This window comes from Hippoglossus stenolepis, chromosome 8 (assembly GCF_022539355.2).
Source record: "Hippoglossus stenolepis isolate QCI-W04-F060 chromosome 8, HSTE1.2, whole genome shotgun sequence".
Taxonomy (NCBI): Eukaryota; Metazoa; Chordata; class Actinopteri; order Pleuronectiformes; family Pleuronectidae; genus Hippoglossus; species Hippoglossus stenolepis.
Genome location: NC_061490.1, coordinates 8,515,836 through 8,540,844, shown reverse-complemented (window position 1 = coordinate 8,540,844; position 25,009 = coordinate 8,515,836). Strand labels below are relative to the sequence as shown.

The window sequence follows — 25,009 nt, the reverse complement described above, 5'->3', positions numbered from 1 at the left end:
CTCTGTGACAAATTTAATAACAATGAAGTTCAATTTCTTAATTTCATCTGTCACAATGAATTGGAAAATTTAAAATAATTTTTTGACTGAACAATATGTAATGTACTGTATAATTAAGTGTGAAAACTTACTTTTATCATACATTAACTTCAAACCATAGATTCATATTAAACGGTATATAATTAATTATATACAATATATTAACAGATATTAATATACCACATCATCCACTGTAATTCTTTAGCATTTCACTTGTATAGTAACCAGCCACTAAGTTTCTGAAGTTTGAGTTTAAGAGATTGGGACAAAAAAAGAAAAAAATCAAAAGAGATGAAATAACTTCTCCGTTGGTTAATTTAACTGAGAAAACCAGCGGAGCTACAACACACAGACTCCTCGAAAGAAATGGTTCTTTGGATTTCACTGCTGCAAAGTAACTGTGCAATCTCCAACCTCAAGGAAAATAAAGACAAACAACTTGTCTTTCATGTTTATTTATGAAACACATTTCCCTCCCCAAAAGACATTAATGAGACATGAAGTCATTGAAGTGCAGTTCTCCAGGATCCCTGCACAAGTAGCTCACACTACAGCCTCTCATAGTTCAGAACAGTCATGACTGAGGAGTGCACACGTCCATCATCCGAGTGAAGAACTGAGACACCTGCTCACCCACGGAATGTCACATTGTCAGTATAAAAGTTGTTCAGTAAATACTGCATTGGTGTGTGACTGAAGTTGAATCCAAACTGCCACTCTCAGTTCAGACAGCATTCAGCCGAGATGTGACATTTTTCAGATACCACACAAGAGGAGTGCCTGGTTAGTGTGATTGTCTTTCACTCTGCCCAGAGGTGGGTGTGTGTCGGTGGGGAGAAGAGTGGTGTGTTGGTGATCAGTGATGGAGTGTGATGCTGGAGGTCATAGAAAGGCTAAGAATAGGATCAGGCAGGGATCCACTGTTTGATCATTGCCCGTGTTGTCACAATAACAGAGTTTTCACAAAACCTTAGATCAGAACTTTTGTGCAAGCTTCAAGTCCGTTGTGTTACAGTAAACTGGGAGAATGTTGGAACTGGGGGAGTTTAGAGAAATGGAGGAGCAACAACAGCATTGGATAAGACCGACGAGTGCATACACAACACAAAGACAAATGCGGAGGCTACCCAATCTTTCAGAGTCCTCAAACCAATGTAATCAATTTTGCTGTTTCCGTTGAAATGATTCACTAATGCAGATAAAAGCTGAAGAAAATGAACTGATGAGCTAAGTCCCTAACAACAGAATTTTGTCATGATGGCAGTGAAGTGTTAAATGGATAAATATCAAGTTATTATCGTGTCCAAGTGAACACACTGGGATTGTGACAACACAGATGACAGCATGAAGCTCAGTGCAACTGCAGATACTGTAAACGTTTTCTGGAACAGTTGATGCATACAGTGGAGGATGTGAGGGGTAAAACAGAAAAACCTGACGTTTGGAATTTGACGGCTTTGGAATCTGAGAGCTCGCCGAGTGCTTCAGTCGTTGATCAGAGCCAAGATCATGCTGGAAAAACAAGGTGGGAAAGTGTTAATACAAAACTGCCAGTGTGCAAACAGACACTATTATCATACAGGCAGTGTGCTGACTGCTGCAAGATGCCAGCCTGTCATTCTATGTCAGTGTGTATGCATTGCCGACGCTCCCACCTGTACAAATAAATGAAGAAGCAGAGCAGGTGGTAACCCAGTTTGATCATGGCCTCCTTCATGTGGGACTTGAGCTGACCTCGGTTGTGGATCTCAGTCGGGTCAAACACGCCCATGTTTCCCATCGGAACCTTCACATGCCTGCAGGGAGGGGAAGAGTATTCACCAGGGAGCCTCACTGCACCATAAACCCTGTCCCCTTACCTACGGTAAACCAAATGTGTGTGATGCTCTTTTTCATCCTGAGATAGTTGTTTTTCTTTTTTGTGTCTGTCATTCTGTTGACTTTTTACAAGGGGGCTGGCTGGAGAAACTCTGCAGAAAGTCTGGAGGCTCTCACGCTGACATTTACGTTCACACATACAGCCGCTCCAGAGAATGTCCTGAGAATGTCCAGAGCTGAGTGCATGTCTGGAAGCAGCTTTGGATAAAAATAAAACCTTCACTGTCTATGTCATTGTGTGTGTGTTGCAGAATCAAGCCCTGCTCAGTGCTTTCAATGGCCAATTTCAGCCAGAGATAATGAATGAGTTCCTATGGTAAAAAACTACATAACCATCTCATGACTGTCTCACATTGTACTTGTGTACAGTCTCTGTTATTACAGCATGAGTAGAAACAGACCTGTAAATGTTCCAGACTGCTACAGGCAGGTTGAGGAGGAAGATGAACCAGTGCATGGACACCAACATCAGCATCGTGGAGAGACACTGGCTAACCATCTCTGGAATTACCCACTGGAAACACAACATATCAAACACACAAACATACATACAACGGCTACATCAGAAATAATACAGCCAAATATGAATATTCTCACTACAGCGGCTGTTGAAAAAGATGTGATGATAATAAGGCACAACAAAAGGCAGCATACATGTATAATTATAGATTTAAGTGTGTTGATCCAGAGTACCATGACTTACTTTGTTCAGCTTGGAACAGCAGGCTCTAGCGTTGATGTAGTCACATTCTAGATCAGACAGGGTGATAATCTGAGCTTTCAGTCAAGGTAAAACACAATGTAGCTTTTCATTCTGTTTCCATTGGCTCCGACCAACCGAACAAAACAAACTGATTTCAGACATCACAACAAATGACACAAGCAGGCGTGGGCACACAGGATGACCAACTTCTGGTTACTGATTTTGGTTGCGCGTGCACAACAGTTTGATGCATGTTTCACAACGTGCCTGAGAAAGTCCTTGTCTTCAGAAGTTGACACAAGAGAGGGGTCCTCCTTCTAAATGCTGCCAGAGTTTACAGTCTCTATGCAATTATCAAGATGCCTTCATCCCATTCTCAACTTTCACTTCCGGCTCGAGAAACGCTGCTTTTGCATCGGTGGCTCTACGCCAAAAGCATTTGATAAGGCCAGTGCTGTGAATGATCAAAGTTCTGTAGTCAATAAAGGTGTAAAAGGCAAACACACCCAACCTTTAAAGTAAGGTGGAGACCTTTCAAAGTTAAGGAGAAACCCAACCGTTCACACAACAAGCAGCACTTCCTGTTAAACTCCACTTTAAACAGGAAGAAACCTCTGGAACCAGTGTGGGCAAACATCTGCCTCAACCGGTTTGGGAGGAGAGAAGGGGGATATGAAGTTAATAATGAACACCAGTTATTATAATTACTATTATTAACGATAACAACAACAAGCAGCTCTGGAGTCAAAGAAAGAGAGAGAAGAGAGAGAGCGCATGAGAGAGATAGAGAGAAGAAAGCTAGAAAGAGGTAGAGAGAGAGAGATGGAGAGAAATACAGTGAGAGAGAGAGATATGAAGAGATAGAGAGAGAGAAGGAGATACAAAGAGATACACCAAGACAAAGGTAGCGAGTGACAGAGAGAGAAATATTGAAAGAGATAGACAGACAGAGAGAGATAGTTAGATAGATACTTAGATGGATAGACATACAGACAGACTGATAGAGAGAGAGAGAGAGAGAGAAATAGTTAGAGAGATAGATAGAGAGAGAGAAAGATGGATATACATACAGACAGACTGATAGATAGAGAGATAAATAGTTAGACAGACAGACAGACAGACAGAGAGGGGGGGGGTAGATAGACAGATAGATAGTGGAAGAGAGAGAGAGCCAGAGAGAGAGAGATAGTTAGAGATAGTTAGACAGACAGACAGGTTGGTGTATCTGTGTCTGTGCTGACTCACTGTCCTCCTGACCTGTAGGACCGTGTTGTTGTGACTACACCTCCACCACCAGGAAACACTTCATCACTTCACACCGGGCTCACCGACCCCCGGTCCGCGGCTCCACCTGTCCCCGCTCATATCAACCGACCCGCTCCGCACACACCCAGCAGCGCACAGACAGGAAGGATACAAAGTAAACCGAGAGGAAAATCAGGGCACAGCAGTCAACGAGCGACAGAATGAACACTGCCGCCTCCATTTTCTTCTTCCGTCACTAACTCGCTGAGTCCGGAGGGCCCGAGACTCTGACTTCTTCAGGGCGGTGCTGCCCCCTGGTGGGCGGAGAGGAACAGAGTCACCGCTTTAGAAATCATAGACTGTATATAAAATACTAAAATAGAACCACACCTCAGAAGTGTCATCTATTATAATCTTTACTAACATGACGGGTCAGGTGGGAGAGCAGTTGATGGGATGATTGGGAATCAGTGAGCTGGCGCCAGGGGCAGGGGATAAATATGATGCACACCCACACTCAAGTGTGTGTTTTTAACCAGAGGAAATCTGAGATTGTTATCCATGCCTTCATTTCCTCTCGTTTGGATCAGTGCAACCTCTTCACCTGCCTGAGTCAACAGAGTCTACATAGATTACAGCTAATCCAAAACACAGCAGCCAGACTCCTCATCAAATCTGCTAGAAGGGAGCATGCTACTCTGAGTTTAGCTTCTCTTCATTGGCTTGCAATATTTTACAATTGAAGTGAAGATTTATTGCTAACTTTTAAAGCCCGCTCTGGACTCGTACCTAACTACATTTTGGATCTTTTGACATCATACGTGCCCGGTCGTAACCTGAGGTCCTCAGTGAAGACCCTGCTCACATCCCAAAGACCAGGCTGAGGACCAGAGGAGACCGGGCCTCTTCTGTCAGGGATCCCACTCTGTGGAACAATCTCCCTGAGAAGATGTGTCTGATAAACTCCTTATTCTCTTTTAAAGCTCTACTAAAGACAAAGACAAGACATTTACAAAACAGAATAGCTGGAATAACTGGAACAGTGAGAACAGGCCAGTAACAGAATGGAATGACAAAGAGTGTGTGTGTGTGCGTGCGTGCGCTTGTGTGTGTGTGCGTGTGTATGTGTGTGTGTGTTTGTGCTCGCGTGTGTGTGTGTTTTATATAGAGAGTTAATTCTGGTAATTTGAGACATTGGGTAATGTGGGACAATTAAACTCAAGTATGTCTATTTCCTTTTCTAACGAAATCACATGACTTTATTGATTGATGTCACAGAAAGGGGCGGGGCAAGTGTCAATTAGAAGCTTCCCTGTCAGGAGTTAATGGTAAATACAGTTTGTCTGAGATAATTATCTCAGAAAACATTTATTTTTATTTTATTTAGTTTTTATTCTTTTCTCATTTTTTTAATTCTTCAACAGTCAGTGCTCTATTGTCGGTGATCTTCAAACTGCTTTTACAATTGTTTTTATTGTTTACATAAAATGTTTCATTGTTAACTTGTGAAGCACCTTATAACTGTGTTTTGAAAGGTGTTATATAAAATATAAATTCTTCCAAGTACTCAAACTATTAACTGTTCATCACCCTCAACAGTAATTTTAATGATGGATTTATTTGTCTAGTTGAAGCTCCTCTATTGTGGGGGTTTAATCTTTTTCTATGGTATATGATCATAAACTGATGCATTTGGTTTTTTACACAACACAACATTTGAAAATGTGCTGTGGGCAGTGAAATGCGTAGGCACAAGAGCAGATATGATGAAAGCTGCAGAACAATGACTCCCGCACTGTCAGTCATGAAGTGGGCAGGGCTACAGGGGAGAATGTGAGAAGAGAAACGTGTGAATGAGGAAGCAAGAGAGAGTTTTATTTTAGCCTTGGCAAGATGCTTAAAAAGGTATCACTCTGCCAGAGGTGAAAAACCAGCGAGAGCTCAGACAGCAAACACAGAGGATAGTGATATGGCCTGGGTTGTTCTTGTAATCTACTTTCATATCACAGTTTTCCTTATTATTATGGATACAGGACATGCCACTGAAAATTATACCAGGATGATGGAAGCTACAGCTGCAGGAGATATCGTCATCGCAGGAATCTTTCCCATTCATGAGGATGTACACAAAAAAAACAACTCTTTCATACCACAACCACAGCCATGTATCAGGTGAGATCATCCAGTATATTTAAATATTGATAATAATATTGATAGCACTTAAATGTAAAGTATTATCAGAAACAGCAACACAGTTACAATATACTGTACCAAACTTTGGGGTTAGGGTTAAATCTATATTTTTGTTAATTAACAATTTGCATAGTACTTGCGAGCTGTTGCTCTCATATAAATGTGGTGGAATAAAAAGTAATATTTCCCTCTAAAATGTCATGAAAAAATAGAAAGAAGAAAATGCATTATGAGATGGTAACACTCAACTGAAGTACGGCAACAAATACATATTAGGAAACGTACAAAGATTTTCTCACTGACACTTCAAGATGTGATTTTGTTCACAGAGACGAGTCAACCTTACCTCCTTATTGTGTGGGTTAGACTCATTTGATGAAGAACACACCCGCCAGAGACTGGGCGTTGGATAATTCAACCTTTGTCTCATATGTAGAGATTTCAAGTAAACGAAATCGATTTTTAGTTTTAGAATCATTTTTATTTGTCACAGTTATTTGTTCTCTGTCTTCTTGTCCCTCACAGTCTCCATTCTATCACATACATCCTGTATTTATTATTGGAATAATAAATGTATTGTTCTCACAGGTTTAATGAAAGAAGCCTGATTTTGGCTCTGGCTATGATCAATGCTATCGAGGTCATGAATAAGTCCCCTCTGCTCAAGGCTGTGAACGTCACTCTGGGTTACCTAATCGTGGACTCTTGCAGTGATCCCAGCACAGCTCTGAGAGTCACAGGAGACTTCATGCAGCGGGACAACTGCTACACAGAGAGCAACACCTCTGCCTGTGGACAGCCAGTCATGGCTGTTATAGGTGGCTCTAACTCTGAAGTGTCCATTGCCATCGCCAGGCAACTGACACTCCAGATGATTCCTCAAGTAAGCTGCTGACCCTCTGTGGCAACACTGACACACATAGCGTTGACTGTTATAGAAAGCAGCAGAACAGGTTTGCAGTGGCAGCTGATAAACATCAGCAGCCGTACCTTTTATGATCAAAGTGAGGAGCCACAGATAAAGCTGCATCCTCTGTTGATGGAGATCTTGAAAATCCTCTGAAAACCAGACCATATAACTTCAGTTCGGCCTCCACAAAGACCTCCTCTTTCGTGGGCCCCTGTGTCCTCCGTAGGATGCAGCCCCTGAATTGAGACACATATGCATCTTAACCTTTTTGCTGTGAAAGTTAAAGGTGAAGCAGTTTTGTGCGTTACCAAACAAAACTATGACCAAACAAAAAAGTTTGAAACTTACACATACGAACAGTCGCAAAGAGTTTATTAGAGGTTGTAAGTTGCAACTCAAGATCTGAGTAGATACATATTAAATTACATTACAGATCATTTATCTGACACTTTTATCCAAAGTGACTTCCAATAAGTGCATTCATTCAACCATGAGGTCACATCTTTAAAAATGATATCATCTGTTTTTTTCTCCAGATCAGCTATTCATCAACTGCTGTCATTCTGAGTGATAAGAGCCGCTTCCCTTCGTTTTTGAGGACTGTTCCTAATGATAAACATCAGACAGCTGCCATGGTCAGTCTGCTCCACACCTACGGCTGGAACTGGGTGGGAATAGTTATCACAGATGGAGATTATGGCCGATCAGCTCTGGAACACTTTGTGTCCCAGGCCTCTGAAAAGGGGATCTGTGTGGCTTTCAAATCGATTCTACCTCAGTCTGTGACCAGTCATGATGTCGACTCTGATATCGGGGACGCTGCCACAACCATCCTCAACAATCCCAAGGTGCAGGTCATTGTATCATTTGCCAGGTCAACTCAGATGAGGTATCTTTTCCAGCAGCTGAAGCATAAGACACTGAGAGCAGGACAGAACATGGAGTCAATGAGAAGAGTTTGGGTGGCCAGTGACAGCTGGTCCTCTAGCAACTCTGTGAAAGTAAACGCGACTCTGAGGGACATAGGATACGTTGTGGGCTTCACCTTCAAGAGTGGAGACCCATCATCAATTGAGGACTACCTGAGCAGGCTGGAGGCAGCTGGACATGAATTTACAAGGAATAACCCCTTCATGAAGGAGTTCTATTTGCAGCTAAATGCCAGTAAAGATTTTGAAGACACTAAGCTTATTTCAGAAGCTGTGAAAAATCTCAGGAAACACACTCATGCCTCCACTATCCTTAGTGTTGAGATGGCTGTCAGCGCCATTACTCAGACTGTGGCTTCTGTCTGCAGGAGCAGAGACTGCAAAACACCAGGCACAATGCAACCCTGGGAGGTAATTACACGTACGTGTGTGTGTGTGTGTGTGTGTGTGTGTGTGTGTGTGTGTGTGTGTGTGTGTGTGTGTGTGTGTGTGTGTGTGTGTGTGTGTGTGTGTTGCATTGCATTTACAGGGTCCACGTGGGTTAATTTTAGTCTGAGAATGAGGGTTTAGATCTGTAGGCAGTAAGGATTTGGGGTCAAATAAAATTCCTATAAAGGATTTCTTTTTGGCTGCGGAGACAGATCCACACTAAATAGGATACCTAGATAAACTAACCAGAAATCCAGGGTTGAGACTTTTTACAAACTGTTCCCCCACTGAATTTGACTGAAGGCTGAATGCAAATGTATGCATTCAAGGTGTCCAGAAGGTATGTAGAAAAACAAGGCTGTGGAGGTACCCAGAGGTCTCTGGCTCTGCTGCTCTTCATCAACTTGGCAAGAGGCCTGAGTTGAGCTGAAGTGCAACAAGTGAGCAGCAGACCCCACAGCCAAAGGGATAGGAGATGGACTCTGCACAGGGCTATTTATCATTGTCACATCAAGATATTGAGGTTTAGACTTTTCCAAGGTAGTGGGCTGATAATGAAATGTCTTCTATCCTGTAGCTGCTGAAACCTCTGTTTTTGCAAGAGTTTGAACTTAGAGGAAAAACCTATAAGTTTGACGGCAGTGGTGACATTAACCTGGGCTACGAACTGAAAATGTGGTGCTCAGATGAAGGAAATAATCATATCACTGAGGTTGTGGCTGAATACAACCTAAACACCAACAACTTCACTTACACCAATGTGAGCACCCATCACCTCCAGGACCTGAAGGTAAGCCCTAATCCTGCTGCCCTTAGGAACGTGACACACATACATTACTGCAAAATGTGTTAACTGAAAACATGCAGACCATTGAAGCTGAAAACACCATTTCAGTTTGTATCTCCAAAAGGTAGAATTCAGGAAAAATAAAATACATTTGATATAAGAAATATAATACAAAATAAGACAAGAATAATGAAATGAAGTGTTGAATGTAATCTCTCTGATTTCTGCAGGAGATCATCTCCAAGTGCTCCAATAGCTGCGTCCCTGGAGAGTTCAAAAAAACAGCCGAAGGTCTACACACCTGTTGTTATGAGTGCATCAACTGTACTGCGAACTACTACTCGAATAAAACAGGTTTGTCACCCCTGCACACATTGGATTCACTGGACACATTTACTACATGTGCACAGTAAATAAAAGCTGTCATTAGGGGTGTGTGTGCTTACAAGTACAGAAACCCAGGTGTTATCACATCCAAGGAGCAAACAGGGAGGATATTAATTAACTTTATTTATATATCACTTTTTAAAAGAAAGATTTTAAAAAGTGCTTTAATAGCAAAGCAAGAAAAGTTAATGAAAACTTGAACACATAAAAGCAGTAATATGACAATAAAAATAAATGAACAAGTAAAATAAAAGGTGTAACGAAAACAATAAAAACACAGTAAAAACCCAACATCACATGAAAGCAAGTATTAAAGTAAAGCAAGTATAAAAATGGGTTTTAAGATGTGTAGTTTATCAGTAATTTATCAGTTTATTAGTAATCTACTGTTCCCTTAGAATGTAACTGCATCTACCTTTTTCTGCCTTTGTCTTCAGAGTAAAAGCACATTCCCTGCTTAATTTACAACAGATTAATATCCTTTACATTAATCTTGTCAGAATCCGATGGCATTGAGCTTCTCATGCAATTCCAAGGGGGAGCCTCTGATTAAAACTGGTCCTGCCCCTTTCTGTGACCCCCCATCAAGTCATGTGATTTCAGTAACATGATGTCCATGGTAACCTATAGTAAAAGTCCTGTTGACTAGATTTGGTTAGAACAGGAAATGAACAGACTGAAGCTTAGGTGTCCCACATTACCCAATGTCCAAGATTACTTGAATTCACCCTATATGCAGACACACATTGCAGTATAAACAGAACACTAGTGTGTCCGGTTTCTGTATCCGTACTGGAGTGTATCCAGTACGTCCCTGTGTAAATGAACTTGTGTCAGCATCATACTGCATGACAACAAACGATGGAACAAGATGTTAGGTTAGTCCCGTAGCCATTAGAGAGTGTGACCTGCAGAGCAGAGACTTTCAGGAATCAGGAACCATGATAGCTGAACTCAATTTAGACCCAGTTTCCTCTGGTTGCAAGGCAAGTAGAGCTCCTGAATAGACAAATCTCTCCACATAATCAGTTTTTCAATTATGTAACCACAATGGAAAGGTTCTGTTCTTTACTTTTCAACAGGCACACTAGTTCACAATAATAGACTGAAAAAACAATACAAAATAAATAAAGTAAAACCTTGTCCCTTACAGAAATACTAAGAACCACAAAGTGTGAGCTGGTGTGACACTTGTTACTGTAGAAACTGATGTTCCTTCCAAGGCAGTCACGCTTCATGTGACAACAATTAACTGCCAACAACTTGATAAAGATCTGAATGCCTGGAAACTCCCTGCTTGGCAGCTTAATCACCAAGATGGGTGTGGGATTCTGTGGAGTCAGATAGGATCTTTTATTATTTTAATCCGTACCTGTGCTTGTAATCCTCCATCCCTGCAGATATGGATCAGTGTCTGAGCTGTAACATAAGCAGAGAGTGGTCCGCAGAGGGCAGCTCCAGCTGCACCCCCAAAGTCGTGCTCTTCTTCTCCTGGCAGGACAGATTTGCTGTGGCGCTCCTGACCTTTTCTGCCCTGGGTATCCTCCTGGCTGTGATGGTGTCAGCTCTGTTTTTACATCAGCGCGACACTCCTGTAGTGAAGGCTGCCGGAGGGCCACTGAGCCAGGTCATCCTATACTCACTGGTCATCAGTTACATCAGCGCCGTGCTGTTTGTCGGTCGGCCCAACAGTTTCCAGTGTAAGGCTCGACAGGTGCTCTTCGGTATCAGCTTCACTCTGTGCGTCTCCTGCATCCTGGTCAAGACCCTGCAGATCCTGCTGGCCTTCCAGTTCAACCCTGCACTGCAGGAGGTTCTGCGGAGGCTCTTCAAGCCTTACGTCATGGCCAGCCTCTGTGTGGCCTTGCAGGTGATTATTTGTATCTGCTGGCTAGTCATCAAGAGCCCATTTCATCAAATCCTCATGGAACCAACCACTTTGCTGGAGCAGTGTCACGAGGGCTCATATTTGGCCTTCGGGGTGATGTTGGGCTACATAGCTTTCCTAGCGTTTGTGTGTTTGATCTGTGCCTTCAAAGGCCGCAAACTTCCACAGTTCTACAATGAGGCAAAGTTCATCACCTTCAGTATGCTGCTCTACCTTATCTCCTGGATGCTCTTTGTTCCTGTCTACGTTACCACCTCAGGAGTTTACCTTTCGGCTGTGGAGATGGTGGTCATTCTCATGTCCAACTACGGCATCCTCAGCTGCCATTTCTTACCAAAGTGCTACGTTATCATTTTCAAGAAGGAACAAAACACCACGAGTGCTTTCAGAAACAATGTGTATCAATATTCCAGCAAAACCTCTGAATCTATCTCCGTATCTGGGAGTTCAGTGTCAGAGAAACAGTCTATCGGTCGGGACATCATCTGTGCTCTGCCACCCTCTCTACCTGCAGCTGGTTACCTCGAATATGAAGTAGTGACGAATGGAATAAGCTGCACAAATTTACACAGAGGTCCAGCAACACAACACTTCCTCAGAAGAAGCAGCATATAACTGTCATTATTTAAAATGGGTTGTGAGGAGGGACGCAGCTATTTGACTTTTAAATTTTTCTGTCCCGATAGTGAAACTGATACCTGGGCTTTGGGTATGGGCCAATATACAATAATGATGTTTAATTAATCCCCTGTATACATAGTTGTGTGAAAGACACTGGAGCATTCTTCATGTGTAATGCAACATCAGGCGATAGGGTGAAATCGAGTAAATATTGCAATATCTGTTTTTCACATCAGACCAACAAATTATACCTTTCTGTAATGCTTAAGATGTTTTCTAACCACATCAGAAGAAATAATGGAGATATCATACTCAGAGGAAGACATGGGACACATGGTGTTGAAAAAGAAAATTCTGCCGGAATTTGATCATCTGGGAGGGGTCACTTTGTAATGGGACACTTGTAATAGGCTTTTATCACCTTGCTTTATGCTTGTCAAGCTCAATATTACCTATTTTTAAAAAGCATTATAAAAAAAAGGAAAAGAAAATAAATAAGAAAATGTGTATTATTATAACATGTAAACATAATTTTCATAAAGAACCCTAGCCTAAATAAAGAAATTATAATATGTATTTAAAACATTCTATTAAAGGTGTATCACATTTTTATAAAATAAAATAAAATTCAATCAACAGCAAGTAACAATAACAGATTATTCTTCAGTAATTTGTCATTCCATTTGGGCGACTCAGGGAACAGACAGTCCTTGCAGGTGAGAGACTCATCATCATCGATCACCCCATTGTCTTCTCCACATGTTTGGTGAAACCAGTGGCTGCAAAACACAGGACAGACTCTTTTTGGATCATCTCTGTTTTAGAGAGCTGACTGATTATGTGCTAGTTTGCTAACCAGACGATCAGTTTAAACAGACAGGGACAAACTGTATTTACCCTTAACTCCAGTCTGACAACTGCAGAAGTTACGTAGCGTAGCTTCTGTAGTTTATCTTTTTTTTTACTCCAGGAAGACCCTAAATGCACATTACACCTTTTAAAAAATTAAGTGACTGTCCCAGATTACCCAAAGCATGCTGTCCCACATTATCAATCATGTTTGATAAAGTGGGACAACTACAAAATGTTTGAAAAAAACAATCAAACAATATTTCATAACAATCAGGAACATTGTCTTATTTATGACTGATTTATATCCTTAACATTAACCATGGTCTGAAGTTTTATTCAGTACGAATTAAGTAAATTAAGTAAATAAATAGAGTTCGTACATAATTCGTTAAGTGTCAATATTTGTTTCCAGTTGAAGGCTCATCATGTTAATTTGGGGCTCTAAACAGATCATTTGTAAATCACCATCTCTGTATCTAATTTATGACTGCTTCTGCTACAAGGTAATGCTAAACTGGTGACTTGGTCAATGCAGTGGTGGAATAAAATAGACTGTTTAACAACGAAGGACGGAGAATGTGAATAACAAATACCGGCACAGAGGATATAACTTGTTTTTCTGCTGTTGAATTTTTGTGCTGCTTCTGGTCGGACTGGCCAAAGCTCAACAGTCCCCTTAAATTCAATTAGGCCGCACCTATTTGCAAATAGTCATAAGCTCCCATCAGACATGCACTAAACTACGGAGATCTTCCGGACATTCTCTTGATGGGCTGTAATGTGTAAACCACAAGTGAGTGGGGGTGTTGATGACGTTTCCAACACACGACGCAAAAATTAAAACAACAAACAAAGAGGAAAGACATATCTGTGGACAAAGTGAAAAAGTGGTGCCATGCACACAAGATGACGACAAAGTTGCCAAGTGAGTTTTTGGTGATTAGGGCCGACCCAGGTGTAAATGCTGTAAAGTTTACAGCATTTACACCTGGCATAGACTGTATATAAAAAGTAAAATAGAACCACACCTCAGAAGTGTCATTTGTTATAATCTTTACTAACATGACGGGTCAGGTGGGAGAGCAGTTGATGGGATGATTGGGAATCAGTGAGCTGGCTCCAGGGGCAAGGGATAAATATGATGCACACCCACACTCAAGTGTGTGTTTTTAACCAGAGGAAATCTGAGATTGTTATCCATGCCTTCATTTCCTCTCGTTTGGATCAGTGCAACCTCTTCACCTGCCTGAGTCAACAGAGTCTACATAGATTACAGCTAATCCAAAACACAGCAGCCAGACTCCTCATCAAATCTGCTAGAAGAGAGCATGCTACTCTGAGTTTAGCTTCTCTTCATTAGCTTGCAATATTTTACAATTGAAGTGAAGATTTTATTGCTAACTTTTAAAGCCCGCTCTGGACTCGTACCTAACTACATTTTGGATGTTTTGACATCATACGTGCCCGGTCGTAACCTGAGGTCCTCAGTGAAGACCCTGCTCACATCCCAAAGACCAGGCTGAGGACCAGAGGAGACCTAGCCTCTTCTGTCAGGGATCCCACTCTGTGGAACAATCTCCCTGAGAAGATGTGTCTGATAAACTCCTTATTCTCTTTTAAAGCTCTACTAAAGACAAAGACATTTGTAGTGGTCAAAAGTTTAGTGCGACAGTTGAATGCCAAATCGGGTTCACCACATATATCCAGAATAAACGGGACGGGAGGCTGATGATTCCAGAAATAGACAATTTATTCAAGTTGGACAAAGGATTTAAAAAGACTGATCAAACAGCACAGGATCATGTGCAATGTAGGGAGTACTGGCCTATACTTGATATAAATAACAGATTAACAAGAGAGAAGTTAAAGGCTCCAGACCCAATTTAACAAAGCTAAAATATCATGCATAAAACAAACACAGCACACTTTAAGAATCCCAATACTGGTGTAATTGCACCAGTGGATTATCACTGCAAGCGATATTATACAATGAAATAACAGAAGAGGGCCTCTAGTTTACGGAGCCAATAACTCACCAATATTCAAGCCATTAAACCAGGATTGCACAGTACCCGTCAACCATATTGCACATTACCCATAGAACAAAGAACAAAATAAAATGAACAAAGAAACCAGAAATCAAACCAATTAATCAGAAAGAAACTAAATCTAAACAAGGCCAAATAATCTAAATGATATCTAAATGTGGGAAAAAACAGTGACTGTAAATATTCTGCCTGAAGGCAGCCCTATGAAACAAACATGTCATATTAGGTCACACAATTATTAAACAAGTTTATCAAAATGTTTAAAAACATTTACAAATATAAAACACATCTTTATGCCATACCTTCAATTCATTAAAATAAAGCAGAGACCCACGCCGTCCTTATTGTCTTGATGACAAGTACTAAAACAGGAAAGGACAATTACACTTAATGTCACAGACACAATAGTATAGACTCTGGATAAATGTTCCGGCGCATTACTTACAAATATCGTTCCCATTAGTTTGTGTGTACACGCTGACTGGAGATTATTACAGCGTGCCTGTATGGCGACGCTGATGCCGTCTCTCACACACACGGGCGCACACACACACACACACACACACACACACACACACACACACACACACACACACACACACACACAGCTGTACGCTGGGCTCGCAACAAACAATTGGCGTCCACACCTGCTGCGCCCACGCTACACTTCCTCGCAGTGGAGAGAGAGCGAGAGCGAGGAGCGAGAGCGAGAGGGCGACTACGGGGTCCCTAAATAAACTTCGCCAACTCCCCTCATCCTATAGGCATCGCCGTCCTGTCAGGTTAATTAGAGCTGTGATTTTATATCTACAATGACATGTAAGCATAACTGGTAAAGTAACACTGCTAAAACTATCCTGTTTTAGCTAAAGCTTTTTATTAAGGATTGACCCCATTACACATTTACAAAACAGAATAGCTGGAATAACTGGAACAGTGAGAACAGGCCAGTTAACAGAATGGAATGACAAAGAGAGTGTGTGTGTGTGTGTGTGTGTTTGCGTGTGCGTGTGTGTGTGTGTGTGTGTTTTATATAGAGAGTGAATTCTGGTAATCTGAGACATTGGGTAATGTGGGACAACTAAATTCCAGTATGTCTATTTCCTTTTCAAACGAAAGCTAGTCAACAGTACTTTTACGATAAGTTAGCATGGATATCATGAGACTGAAATCATATGACTTTATTGGTTGATGTCACAGAAAGAGGCGGGGCAAGTGTCAATCAGAAGCTTCCCTGTCAGACAGGAGTTAATGGTAAATACAGTTGGTCTGAGATAATTATCTCAGAAAACATTTATTTTTATTTGATCTAGTTTTTATTCTTTTCTCATTTTTTTAATTCTTCAACAGTCAGTGCTCTATTGTCGGTGATCTTCAAACTGCTTTTACAATTGTTTTTATTGTTTACTTAAAAATTGTCATTGTTAACTTGTGAAGCACCTTGTAACTGTGTTTTGAAAGGTGCTATATAAAATATAAATTCTTCCAAGTACTCATATTAACTCATATTAAGTATTAACTGTTCATCACCCTCAACAGTCATTTTAATGATGGATTAATTTGTGGGTGGCAAAATGCGGAGGCACAAGAGCAGATATGATGAAAGCTGCAGAACAATGACCCTTCGCACTGTCAGTCATGAAGTGGGCAGGGCTGCAGGGGAGAATGTGAGAAGAGAAACGTGTGAATGAGGAAGCAAGAGAGAGTTTTCTTTTAGCCTTGGGAAGATGCTTAAAAAGGAGAGTATCACTCTGCCAGAGGTGAAAAACCAGCGAGAGCTCAGACAGCAAACACAGAGGATAGTGATATGGCCTGGGTTGTTCTTGTAATCTACTTTCATATCACAGTTTTCCTTTTTATTATGGATACAGGACATGCCACTGAAAATTATACCAGGATGATGGAAGCTACAGCTGCAGGAGATATCATCATCGCAGGAATCTTTCCCATTCATGAGGATGTACACAAAAAAAACAACTCTTTCATACCACAACCACAGCCATGTATCAGGTGAGATCATCCAGTATATTTAAATATTGATAATAATATTGATAGCACTTAAATGTAAAGTATTATCAGAAACAGCAACACAGTTACAATATACTGTACCAAACTTTGGGGTTAGGGTTAAATCTATATTTTTGTTAATTAACAATTTGCATAGTACTTGCGAGCTGTTGCTCTCATATAAATGTGATGGAATAAAAAGTAATATTTCCCTCTAAAATGTCAAGAAAAAATAGAAAGAAGAAAATGCATTATGAGATGGTAACACTCAACTGAAGTACGGCAACAAATACATATTAGGAAACGTACAAAGATTTTCTCACTGATACTTCAAGATGTGATTTTGTTCACTGAGACGAGTCAACCTTACCTCCTTATTGTGTGGGTTAGACTCATTTGATGAAGAACACACCCGCCAGAGACTGGGCGTTGGATAATTCAACCTTTGTCTCATATGTAGTGTAGTGTCACGGGTTGTCCCTAGGGTGGGGCAGTGCAAAAGAGAGCGTAAAACAGGCACCATCAGACAGTATAAATGAAAAATAAAGGTTTATTGGTCCGTCCCACTGGCAGTTCCTTTAACTCAAAAATAAAAAATACAAAAAAGTCCATGAATAAACATAAAGCGTCCCGGAGGAGAAAGTGGTTTCTTCACCAAACAAAAGTAATCCAACCCTGTGTTGGGCCATGGTTCTTTGTGAAACCGCACTTCGGCCTACACGTTCAGTCAAAGCCTGTTCCTCCAAGACTCAGTCTCCCAGGGGCCATCAAAAACCAGAGCAAGGAACTCAGTCTCCCAGGGAGCATCAGAGGTGTGAAACCCCCCCCAGGGACACAGGTTTCAACTCCCATTGGTCACTCTGGACCCCATGACCTGTGAGGTCACCGGGCCAATATAATCCTTTTGCCCCTTTTTCTAAACTCCCTCAATGGAGAGAAGGCTGTCGAGCCTCGTCCTGCCTCTTCCTACAATCCTTCTACAGGAGGGAAGGCTGTGGAGCCTCTTCTCCAGCTCACATCTTCTCTTCCCATCCAACTCTTCGAGAGGAGCACAAAGGTGCAGCTTCCAGCTCATCTCACCAAGGAAACCTCCTCACCCTCCAAGCTCTACCAACGTCCTAGCAGCGACTCGATGTCCTGCTTGCAAACTTCAGCCAGCAACTGAGCTACACAGCTCAACCGAAACCAGCAAGTCGACACAAAACTGCGAACTGCACAGCAACTTCCTTTTTCCCCTTTCCACGGACTGGTAACACAACTGGGCTTAATAATTATACTAGGCTAAGCAAGACTGTTTATTCGATTCTGTGTGATGTGTATAAGTTTGATTTGTGGTGTTGTGATATTTTGGGTACAAGTTATTGAGAAAGTAATGTTAGTCTGTTATGCTCTTCACAGTCTTTCGTTGCATCCAATCTAGTAACTTCCTCTAATTTGGCACACACACAGACACACGCATAACTCTTCACCTCATTATCTCTACAGGTCGTAAACATTCCAATAGGTGGGGGAAGGGTGTTATCTCTTTGGCCAGCGACCATCTTGAAAGCACGCTGACTCACACAGACACACACACATGTATACACACATACCTATCTTTGTTTAGCAATTAGACCGTTAGTAATTTGTGTTTTTATACTTTATTATATTCATAATAAATGTTTTTCTTTCACAAATGTTTTTTCATTAATGTTGCATAAGTGAATTTTGCCAACCTCTACACTGTCAAGAACTCCATATCCTTCAACTTAGCTAACTATCTATATGGTAATTTTGGTTATAGTTATTAATTTAATTGTTAATCAGAGTTCCAAATTTGTAGTTAGTACCTTTATGAGACTTTATTCAATAAATTGGCTATCTTTTCCCTTCCTTTGAAGGGTGGTGCCCCGAGGTAACTTTAATCAATTCAAGTTATTATTTAATATTAATAATAAAATATTTATATTTTATATTTTATTTTGATAACCAAATTTATTGAATGCCGAAAGGAACACCATTTTATGGTATCACGTTTAATGCATTATGGCACAACACCTGCAAGGTCCTCGGTAGCTGTTCCTCCATGTAGGCGTCCTCTCTCCTACTCCGGGCCCAACTCTCCTCTTGTGGTGCTCTCCCCTCTGCCCTTTATTCAGTTTCCCAGCCCTGCCTCAATTAGGGGCCTTAAGCACCTGCAGCTGGGTGCACGATGAGGCAGTCTGGGAGCTGTAGTCTCTAGCCCGGCGGCCATTTTGGGTTGTGGGCACTGATCCTGGGTGAGGATGCATCGCCCCTCCACAACCTGTCCCCTTGTGATGCCACAGTAGAGATTTTCAAGTATTTTTAGTTTTAGAATTATTTTTATTTGTCACACAGTTATTTGTTCTCTGTCTTCTTGTCCCTCACAGTCTCCATTCTATCACATACATCCTGTATTTATTATTGGAATAATAAATGTATTGTTTTCACAGGTTTGACGAAAGACGCCTGATTTTGGCTCTGGCTATGATCAATGCTATCGAGGTCATGAATAAGTCCCCTCTGCTCAAGGCTGTGAACGTCACTCTGGGTTACCTAATCGTGGACTCTTGCAGTGATCCCAGCACAGCTCTGAGGCTCACAGGAGACTTCATGCAGCGGGACAACTGCTACACAGAGAGCAACACCTCTGCCTGTGGACAGCCAGTCATGGCTGTTATAGGTGGCTCTTACTCTGAAATATCCATTGCCATCGCCAGGCAACTGACACTCCAGATGATTCCTCAAGTAAGCTGCTGACCCTCTGTGGCAACACTGACACACATATCGGTAACTGTTATAGAAAGCAGCAGAACAGGTTTGCAGTGGCAGCTGATAAACATCAGCAGCCGTACCTTTTATGATCAAAGTGAGGAGCCACAGATAAAGCTGCATCCTCTGTTGATGGAGATCTTGAAAATCCTCTGTAAACCAGACCATATAACTTCAGTTCGGCCTCCACAAAGACCTCCTCTTTCGTGGGCCCCTGTGTCCTCCGTAGGATGCAGCCCCTGAATTGAGACACATATGCATCTTAACCTTTTTGCTGTGAAAGTTAAAGGTGAAGCAGTTTTGTGCGTTACCAAACAAAACTATGACCAAGCAAAAAAGTTTGAAACTTACACATACGAACAGTCGCAAAGAGTTTATTAGAGGTTGTAAGTTGCAACTCAAGATCTGAATAGATACATATTAAATTACATTACACATCATTTATCTGACACTTTTATCCAAAGTGACTTCCAATAAGTGCATTCATTCAACCATGAGGTCACATCTTTAAAAATGATATCATCTGTTTTTTTCTCCAGATCAGCTATTCATCAACTGCTGTCATTCTGAGTGATAAGAGCCGCTTCCCTTCGTTTTTGAGGACTGTTCCTAATGATAAACATCAGACAGCTGCCATGGTCAGTCTGCTCCACACCTACGGCTGGAACTGGGTGGGAATAGTTACCACAGATGGAGATTATGGCCGATCAGCTCTGGAACACTTTGTGTCCCAGGCCTCTGAAAAGGGGATCTGTGTGGCTTTCAAATCGATTCTACCTCAGTCTGTGACCAGTCATGATGTCTACTCTGATATCGGGGACGCTGCCACAACCATCCTCAACAATCCCAAGGTGCAGGTCATTGTATCATTTGCCAAATCAACTCACATGAGGTATCTTTTCCAGGAGCTGAAGCATAAGACACTGAGAGCAGGACAGAACTTGGAGTCAATGAGAAGAGTTTGGGTGGCCAGTGACAGCTGGTCCTCCAGCAACTCTGTGCAAGTAAACGCGACTCTGAGGGACATAGGATACGTTGTGGGCTTCACCTTCAAGAGTGGAGACCCGTCATCAATTAAGGACTACCTGAGCAGGCTGGAGGCAGCTGGACATGAATTTACAAGGAATAACCCCTTCATGAAGGAGTTCTATTTGCAGCTAAATGCCAGTAAAGGTTTTGAAGACACTAAGCTTATTTCAGAAGCTGTGAAAAATCTCAGGAAACACACTCATGCCTCCACTATCCTTAGTGTTGAGATGGCTGTCAGCGCCATTACTCAGACTGTGGCTTCTGTCTGCAGGAGCAGAGACTGCAAAACACCAGGCACAATGCAACCCTGGGAGGTAATTACACACATATGTGTGTGTGTGTGTGTGTGTGTGTGTGTGTGTGTGTGTGTGTGTGTGTGTGTGTGTGTGTGTGTGTGTGTGTGTGTGTGTGTGCTCTTGTGTTGCATTGCATTTACAGGGTCCACGTGGGTTAATTTTAGTCTGAGAATGAGGGTTTAGATCTGTAGGCAGTAAGGATTTGGGATCAAATAAAATTCCTATAAAGGATTTCTTTTTGGCTGCGGAGACAGATCCACACTAAATAGGATACCTAGATAAACTAACCAGAAATCCAGGGTTGAGACTTTTTACAAACTGTTCCGCCACTGAATTTGACTGAAGGCTGAATGCAAATGTATGTATTCAAGGTGTCCAGAAGGTATGTAGAAAAACAAGGCTGTGGAGGTACCCAGAGGTCTCTGGCTCCGCTGCTCTTCATCAACTTGGCAAGAGGCCTGAGTTGAGCTGAAGTGCAACAAGTGAGCAGCAGACCCCACAGCCAAAGGGATAGGAGATGGACTCTGCACAGGGCTATTTATCATTGTCACATCAAGCTAGTGCGGTTTAGACTTTTCCAAGGTACTGGGCTGATAATGAAATGTCTTCTATCCTGTAGCTGCTGAAACCTCTGTTTTTGCAAGAGTTTGAATTTAGAGGAAAAACCTATAAGTTTGACGACAGCGGTGACATCAACCTGGGCTACGACCTGAAAATGTGGTGCTCAGATGAAGGAAATAATCATATCACTGAGGTTGTGGCTGAATACAACCTAAACACCAACAACTTCACTTACACCAATGTGAGCACCCAGCACCTCCAGGACCTGAAGGTAGGCCCTAATCCTGCTGCCCTTAGGAACGTGACACACATGCATTACTGCAAAATGTGTTAACTGAAAACATGCAGACCATTGAAGCTGAAAACACCATTTCAGTTTGTATCTCCAAAAAGTAGAATTCAGGAAAAATCAAATACATTTGATATAAGAAATATAATACAAAATAAGACAAGAATAATGAAATGAAGTGTTGAATGTAATCTCTCTGATTTCTGCAGGAGATCATCTCCAAGTGCTCCAATAGCTGCGTCCCTGGAGAGTTAAAAAAAACAGCCGAAGGTCAACACACCTGTTGTTATGAGTGCATCAACTGTACTGCGAACTACTACTCGAATAAAACAGGTTTGTCACCCCTGCACACATTGGATTCACTGGACACATTTACTACATGTGCACAGTAAATAAAAGCTGTCATTAGGGGTGTGTGTGCTTACAAGTACAGAAACCCAGGTGTGATCACATCCAAGGAGCAAACAGGGAGGATATTAATTAACTTTATTTATATATCACTTTTTAAAAGAAAGATTTTAAAAAGTGCTTTAATAGCAAAGCAAGAAAAGTAAATGAAAACTTGAACACATGAAAGCAGTAATACACACTAGTGTGTCCGGTTTCTGTATACAGTACGTCCCTGTATAAATGAACTTGTGTCAGCATCATACTGCTTGACAACAAACGATGGAACAAGATGTCAGGTAAGTCCCGTAGCCATTAGAGAGTGTGACCTGCAGAGCAGAGACTTTCAGGAAGCAGGAACCATGATAGCTGAACTCAATTTAGACCCAGTTTCCTCTGGTTGCAAGGCAAGTAGAGCTCCTGAATAGACAAATCTCTCCACATAATCAGTTTTTCAATTAAGTAAACACAATGGAAAGGTTCTGTTCTTTACTTTTCAACAGGCACACTAGTTCACAATAATAGACTGAAAGAACAATACAAAATAAATTAAGTAAAATCTTGTCCCTTACAGAAATACTAAGAACCACAAAGTGTGAGCTGGTGTGACACTTGTTACTGTAGAAACTGATGTTCCTTCCAAGGCAGTCACGCTTCATGTGACGACAATTAACTGCCAACAACTTGATAAAGATCTGAATGCCTGGAAACTCCCTGCTTGGCAGCTTAATCACCAAGATGGGTGTGGGATTCTGTGGAGTCAGATAGGATCTTTTATTGTTTTAATCTGTACCTGTGCTTGTAATCCTCCATCCCTGCAGATATGGATCAGTGTCTGAGTTGTAACATAAGCAGAGAGTGGTCCGCAGAGGGCAGCTCCAGCTGCACCCCCAAAGTCGTGCTCTTCTTCTCCTGGCAGGACAGATTTGCTGTGGCGCTCCTGACCTTTTCTGCCCTGGGTATCCTCCTGGCTGTGATGGTGTCAGCTCTGTTTTTACATCAGCGCGACACTCCTGTAGTGAAGGCTGCCGGAGGGCCACTGAGCCAGGTCATCCTATACTCACTGGTCATCAGTTACATCAGCGCCGTGCTGTTTGTCGGTCGGCCCAACAGTTTCCAGTGTAAGGCTCGACAGGTGCTCTTCGGTATCAGCTTCACTCTGTGCGTCTCCTGCATCCTGGTCAAGACCCTGCAGATCCTGCTGGCCTTCCAGTTCAACCCTGCACTGCAGGAGGTTCTGCGGAGGCTCTTCAAGCCTTACGTCATGGCCAGCCTCTGTGTGGCCTTGCAGGTGATTATTTGTATCTGCTGGCTAGTCATCAAGAGCCCATTTCATCAAATCGTCATGCAACCAACCACTTTGCTGGAGCAGTGTCACGAGGGCTCATATTTGGCCTTCGGGGTGATGTTGGGCTACATAGCTTTCCTAGCGTTTGTGTGTTTGATCTGTGCCTTCAAAGGCCGCAAACTTCCACAGTTCTACAATGAGGCAAAGTTCATCACCTTCAGTATGCTGCTCTACCTTATCTCCTGGATGCTCTTTGTTCCTGTCTACGTTACCACCTCAGGAGTTTACCTTTCGGCTGTGGAGATGGTGGTCATTCTCATGTCCAACTACGGCATCCTCAGCTGCCATTTCTTACCAAAGTGCTACGTTATCATTTTCAAGAAGGAACAAAACACCACAAGTGCTTTCAGAAACAATGTGTATCAATATTCCAGCAAAACCTCTGAATCTATCTCCGTATCTGGGAGTTCAGTGTCAGAGAAACAGTCTATCGGTCGGGACTTCATCTGTGCTCTGCCACCCTCTCTACCTGCAGCTGGAGTCGTGACAAATGGAATAAGCTGCACAAGTTTACACAGAGGTCCAGCAACACAACACTTCCTCAGAAGAAGCAGCATATAACTGTCATTATTTAAAATGGGTTGTGAGGAGGGACGCAGCTATTTGACTTTTTAATTTTTCTGTCCCGATAGTGAAACTGATACCTGGGCTTTGGGTATGCGCCAATATACAATAATGATGTTTAATTAATCCCCTGTATACGTAGTTCTTCATGTGTAATGCAACATCAGGCGATAGGGTGAAATCGAGTAAATATTCCAATATCTGTTTTTCACATCAGACCAACAAATTATACCTTTCTGTAATGCTTAAGATGTTTTCTAACCACATCAGAAGAAATAATGGAGATATCATACTCAGAGGAAGACATGGGACACATGGTGTTGAAAAGTAAAATTCTGCCGGAATTTGATCATCTGGGAGGGGTCTCTTTGTAATGGGACACTTGTAATAGGCTTTTATCACCTTGCTTTATGCTTGTCAAGCTCAATATTACCTATTTTTAAAAAGCATTATTAAAAAAAGGAAAAGAAAATAAATAAATAAATGTACACTACCGTTCAAAAGTTTGGGGTCACCCAGACAATTTCGTGTTTTCCATGAAAACTCACACTTTTATTTATCAAATGAGTTGCAAAATGAATAGAAAATATAGTCAAGACATTGACAAGGTTAGAAATAATGATTTTTATTTGAAATATTAATTTTGTTCTTCAAACTTTGCTTTCGTCAAAGAATGCTCCATTTGCAGCAATTACAGCATTGCAGACCTTTGGCATTCTAGCTGTTAATGTGTTGAGGTAATCTGTAGAAATGTCACCCCACGCTTCCTGAAGCCCCTCCCACAAGTTGGATTGGCTTGATGGGCACTTCTTGCGTACCATACGGTCAAGCTGCTCCCACAACAGCT

The 25,009-nt window shown here is 41.8% G+C and overlaps 3 protein-coding genes across 4 annotated transcripts; 2 read left to right on the top strand and 1 right to left on the bottom strand.

Moving 5' to 3' along the window:
* Positions 1–478: 478 nt before the first annotated feature.
* Positions 479–4,153, bottom strand: cnih4 (cornichon family AMPA receptor auxiliary protein 4). The gene is made up of 5 exons (XM_035163875.2): positions 4,038–4,153; positions 2,621–2,689; positions 2,319–2,431; positions 1,695–1,835; positions 479–1,551 (listed from the first exon to the last, which is right to left on the bottom strand). Exons 1-5 carry the CDS (start codon positions 4,104–4,106, stop codon positions 1,524–1,526), a joined length of 420 nt encoding a protein of 139 aa, XP_035019766.1. The 5' UTR covers positions 4,107–4,153; the 3' UTR covers positions 479–1,523.
* Positions 4,154–5,486: 1,333 nt separating this feature from the next.
* Positions 5,487–13,428, top strand: LOC124851103 (G-protein coupled receptor family C group 6 member A-like). 2 transcript variants are annotated; one of them, XM_047340731.1, is made up of 6 exons: positions 5,487–6,037; positions 6,647–6,941; positions 7,505–8,308; positions 8,904–9,116; positions 9,344–9,467; positions 10,901–13,428. In XM_047340731.1, exons 1-6 carry the CDS (start codon positions 5,835–5,837, stop codon positions 12,001–12,003), a joined length of 2,742 nt encoding a protein of 913 aa, XP_047196687.1. In that variant the 5' UTR covers positions 5,487–5,834; the 3' UTR covers positions 12,004–13,428. The 2 variants fall into 2 exon arrangements, with proteins under 2 accessions (XP_047196687.1, XP_047196688.1); XM_047340732.1 differs by lacking the exon at positions 6,647–6,941 and having other exon boundaries at positions 5,894–6,037.
* A 5,513-nt stretch (positions 13,429–18,941) lies between these two features.
* On the top strand, positions 18,942–24,615 carry LOC124852264 (G-protein coupled receptor family C group 6 member A-like). The gene is made up of 6 exons (XM_047340836.1): positions 18,942–18,967; positions 19,370–19,664; positions 20,228–21,031; positions 21,633–21,845; positions 22,073–22,196; positions 23,072–24,615. The coding sequence occupies exons 1-6, from the start codon at positions 18,942–18,944 to the stop codon at positions 24,157–24,159; spliced, it is 2,550 nt and encodes an 849-aa protein (XP_047196792.1). The 3' UTR covers positions 24,160–24,615.
* Positions 24,616–25,009: the final 394 nt, after the last annotated feature.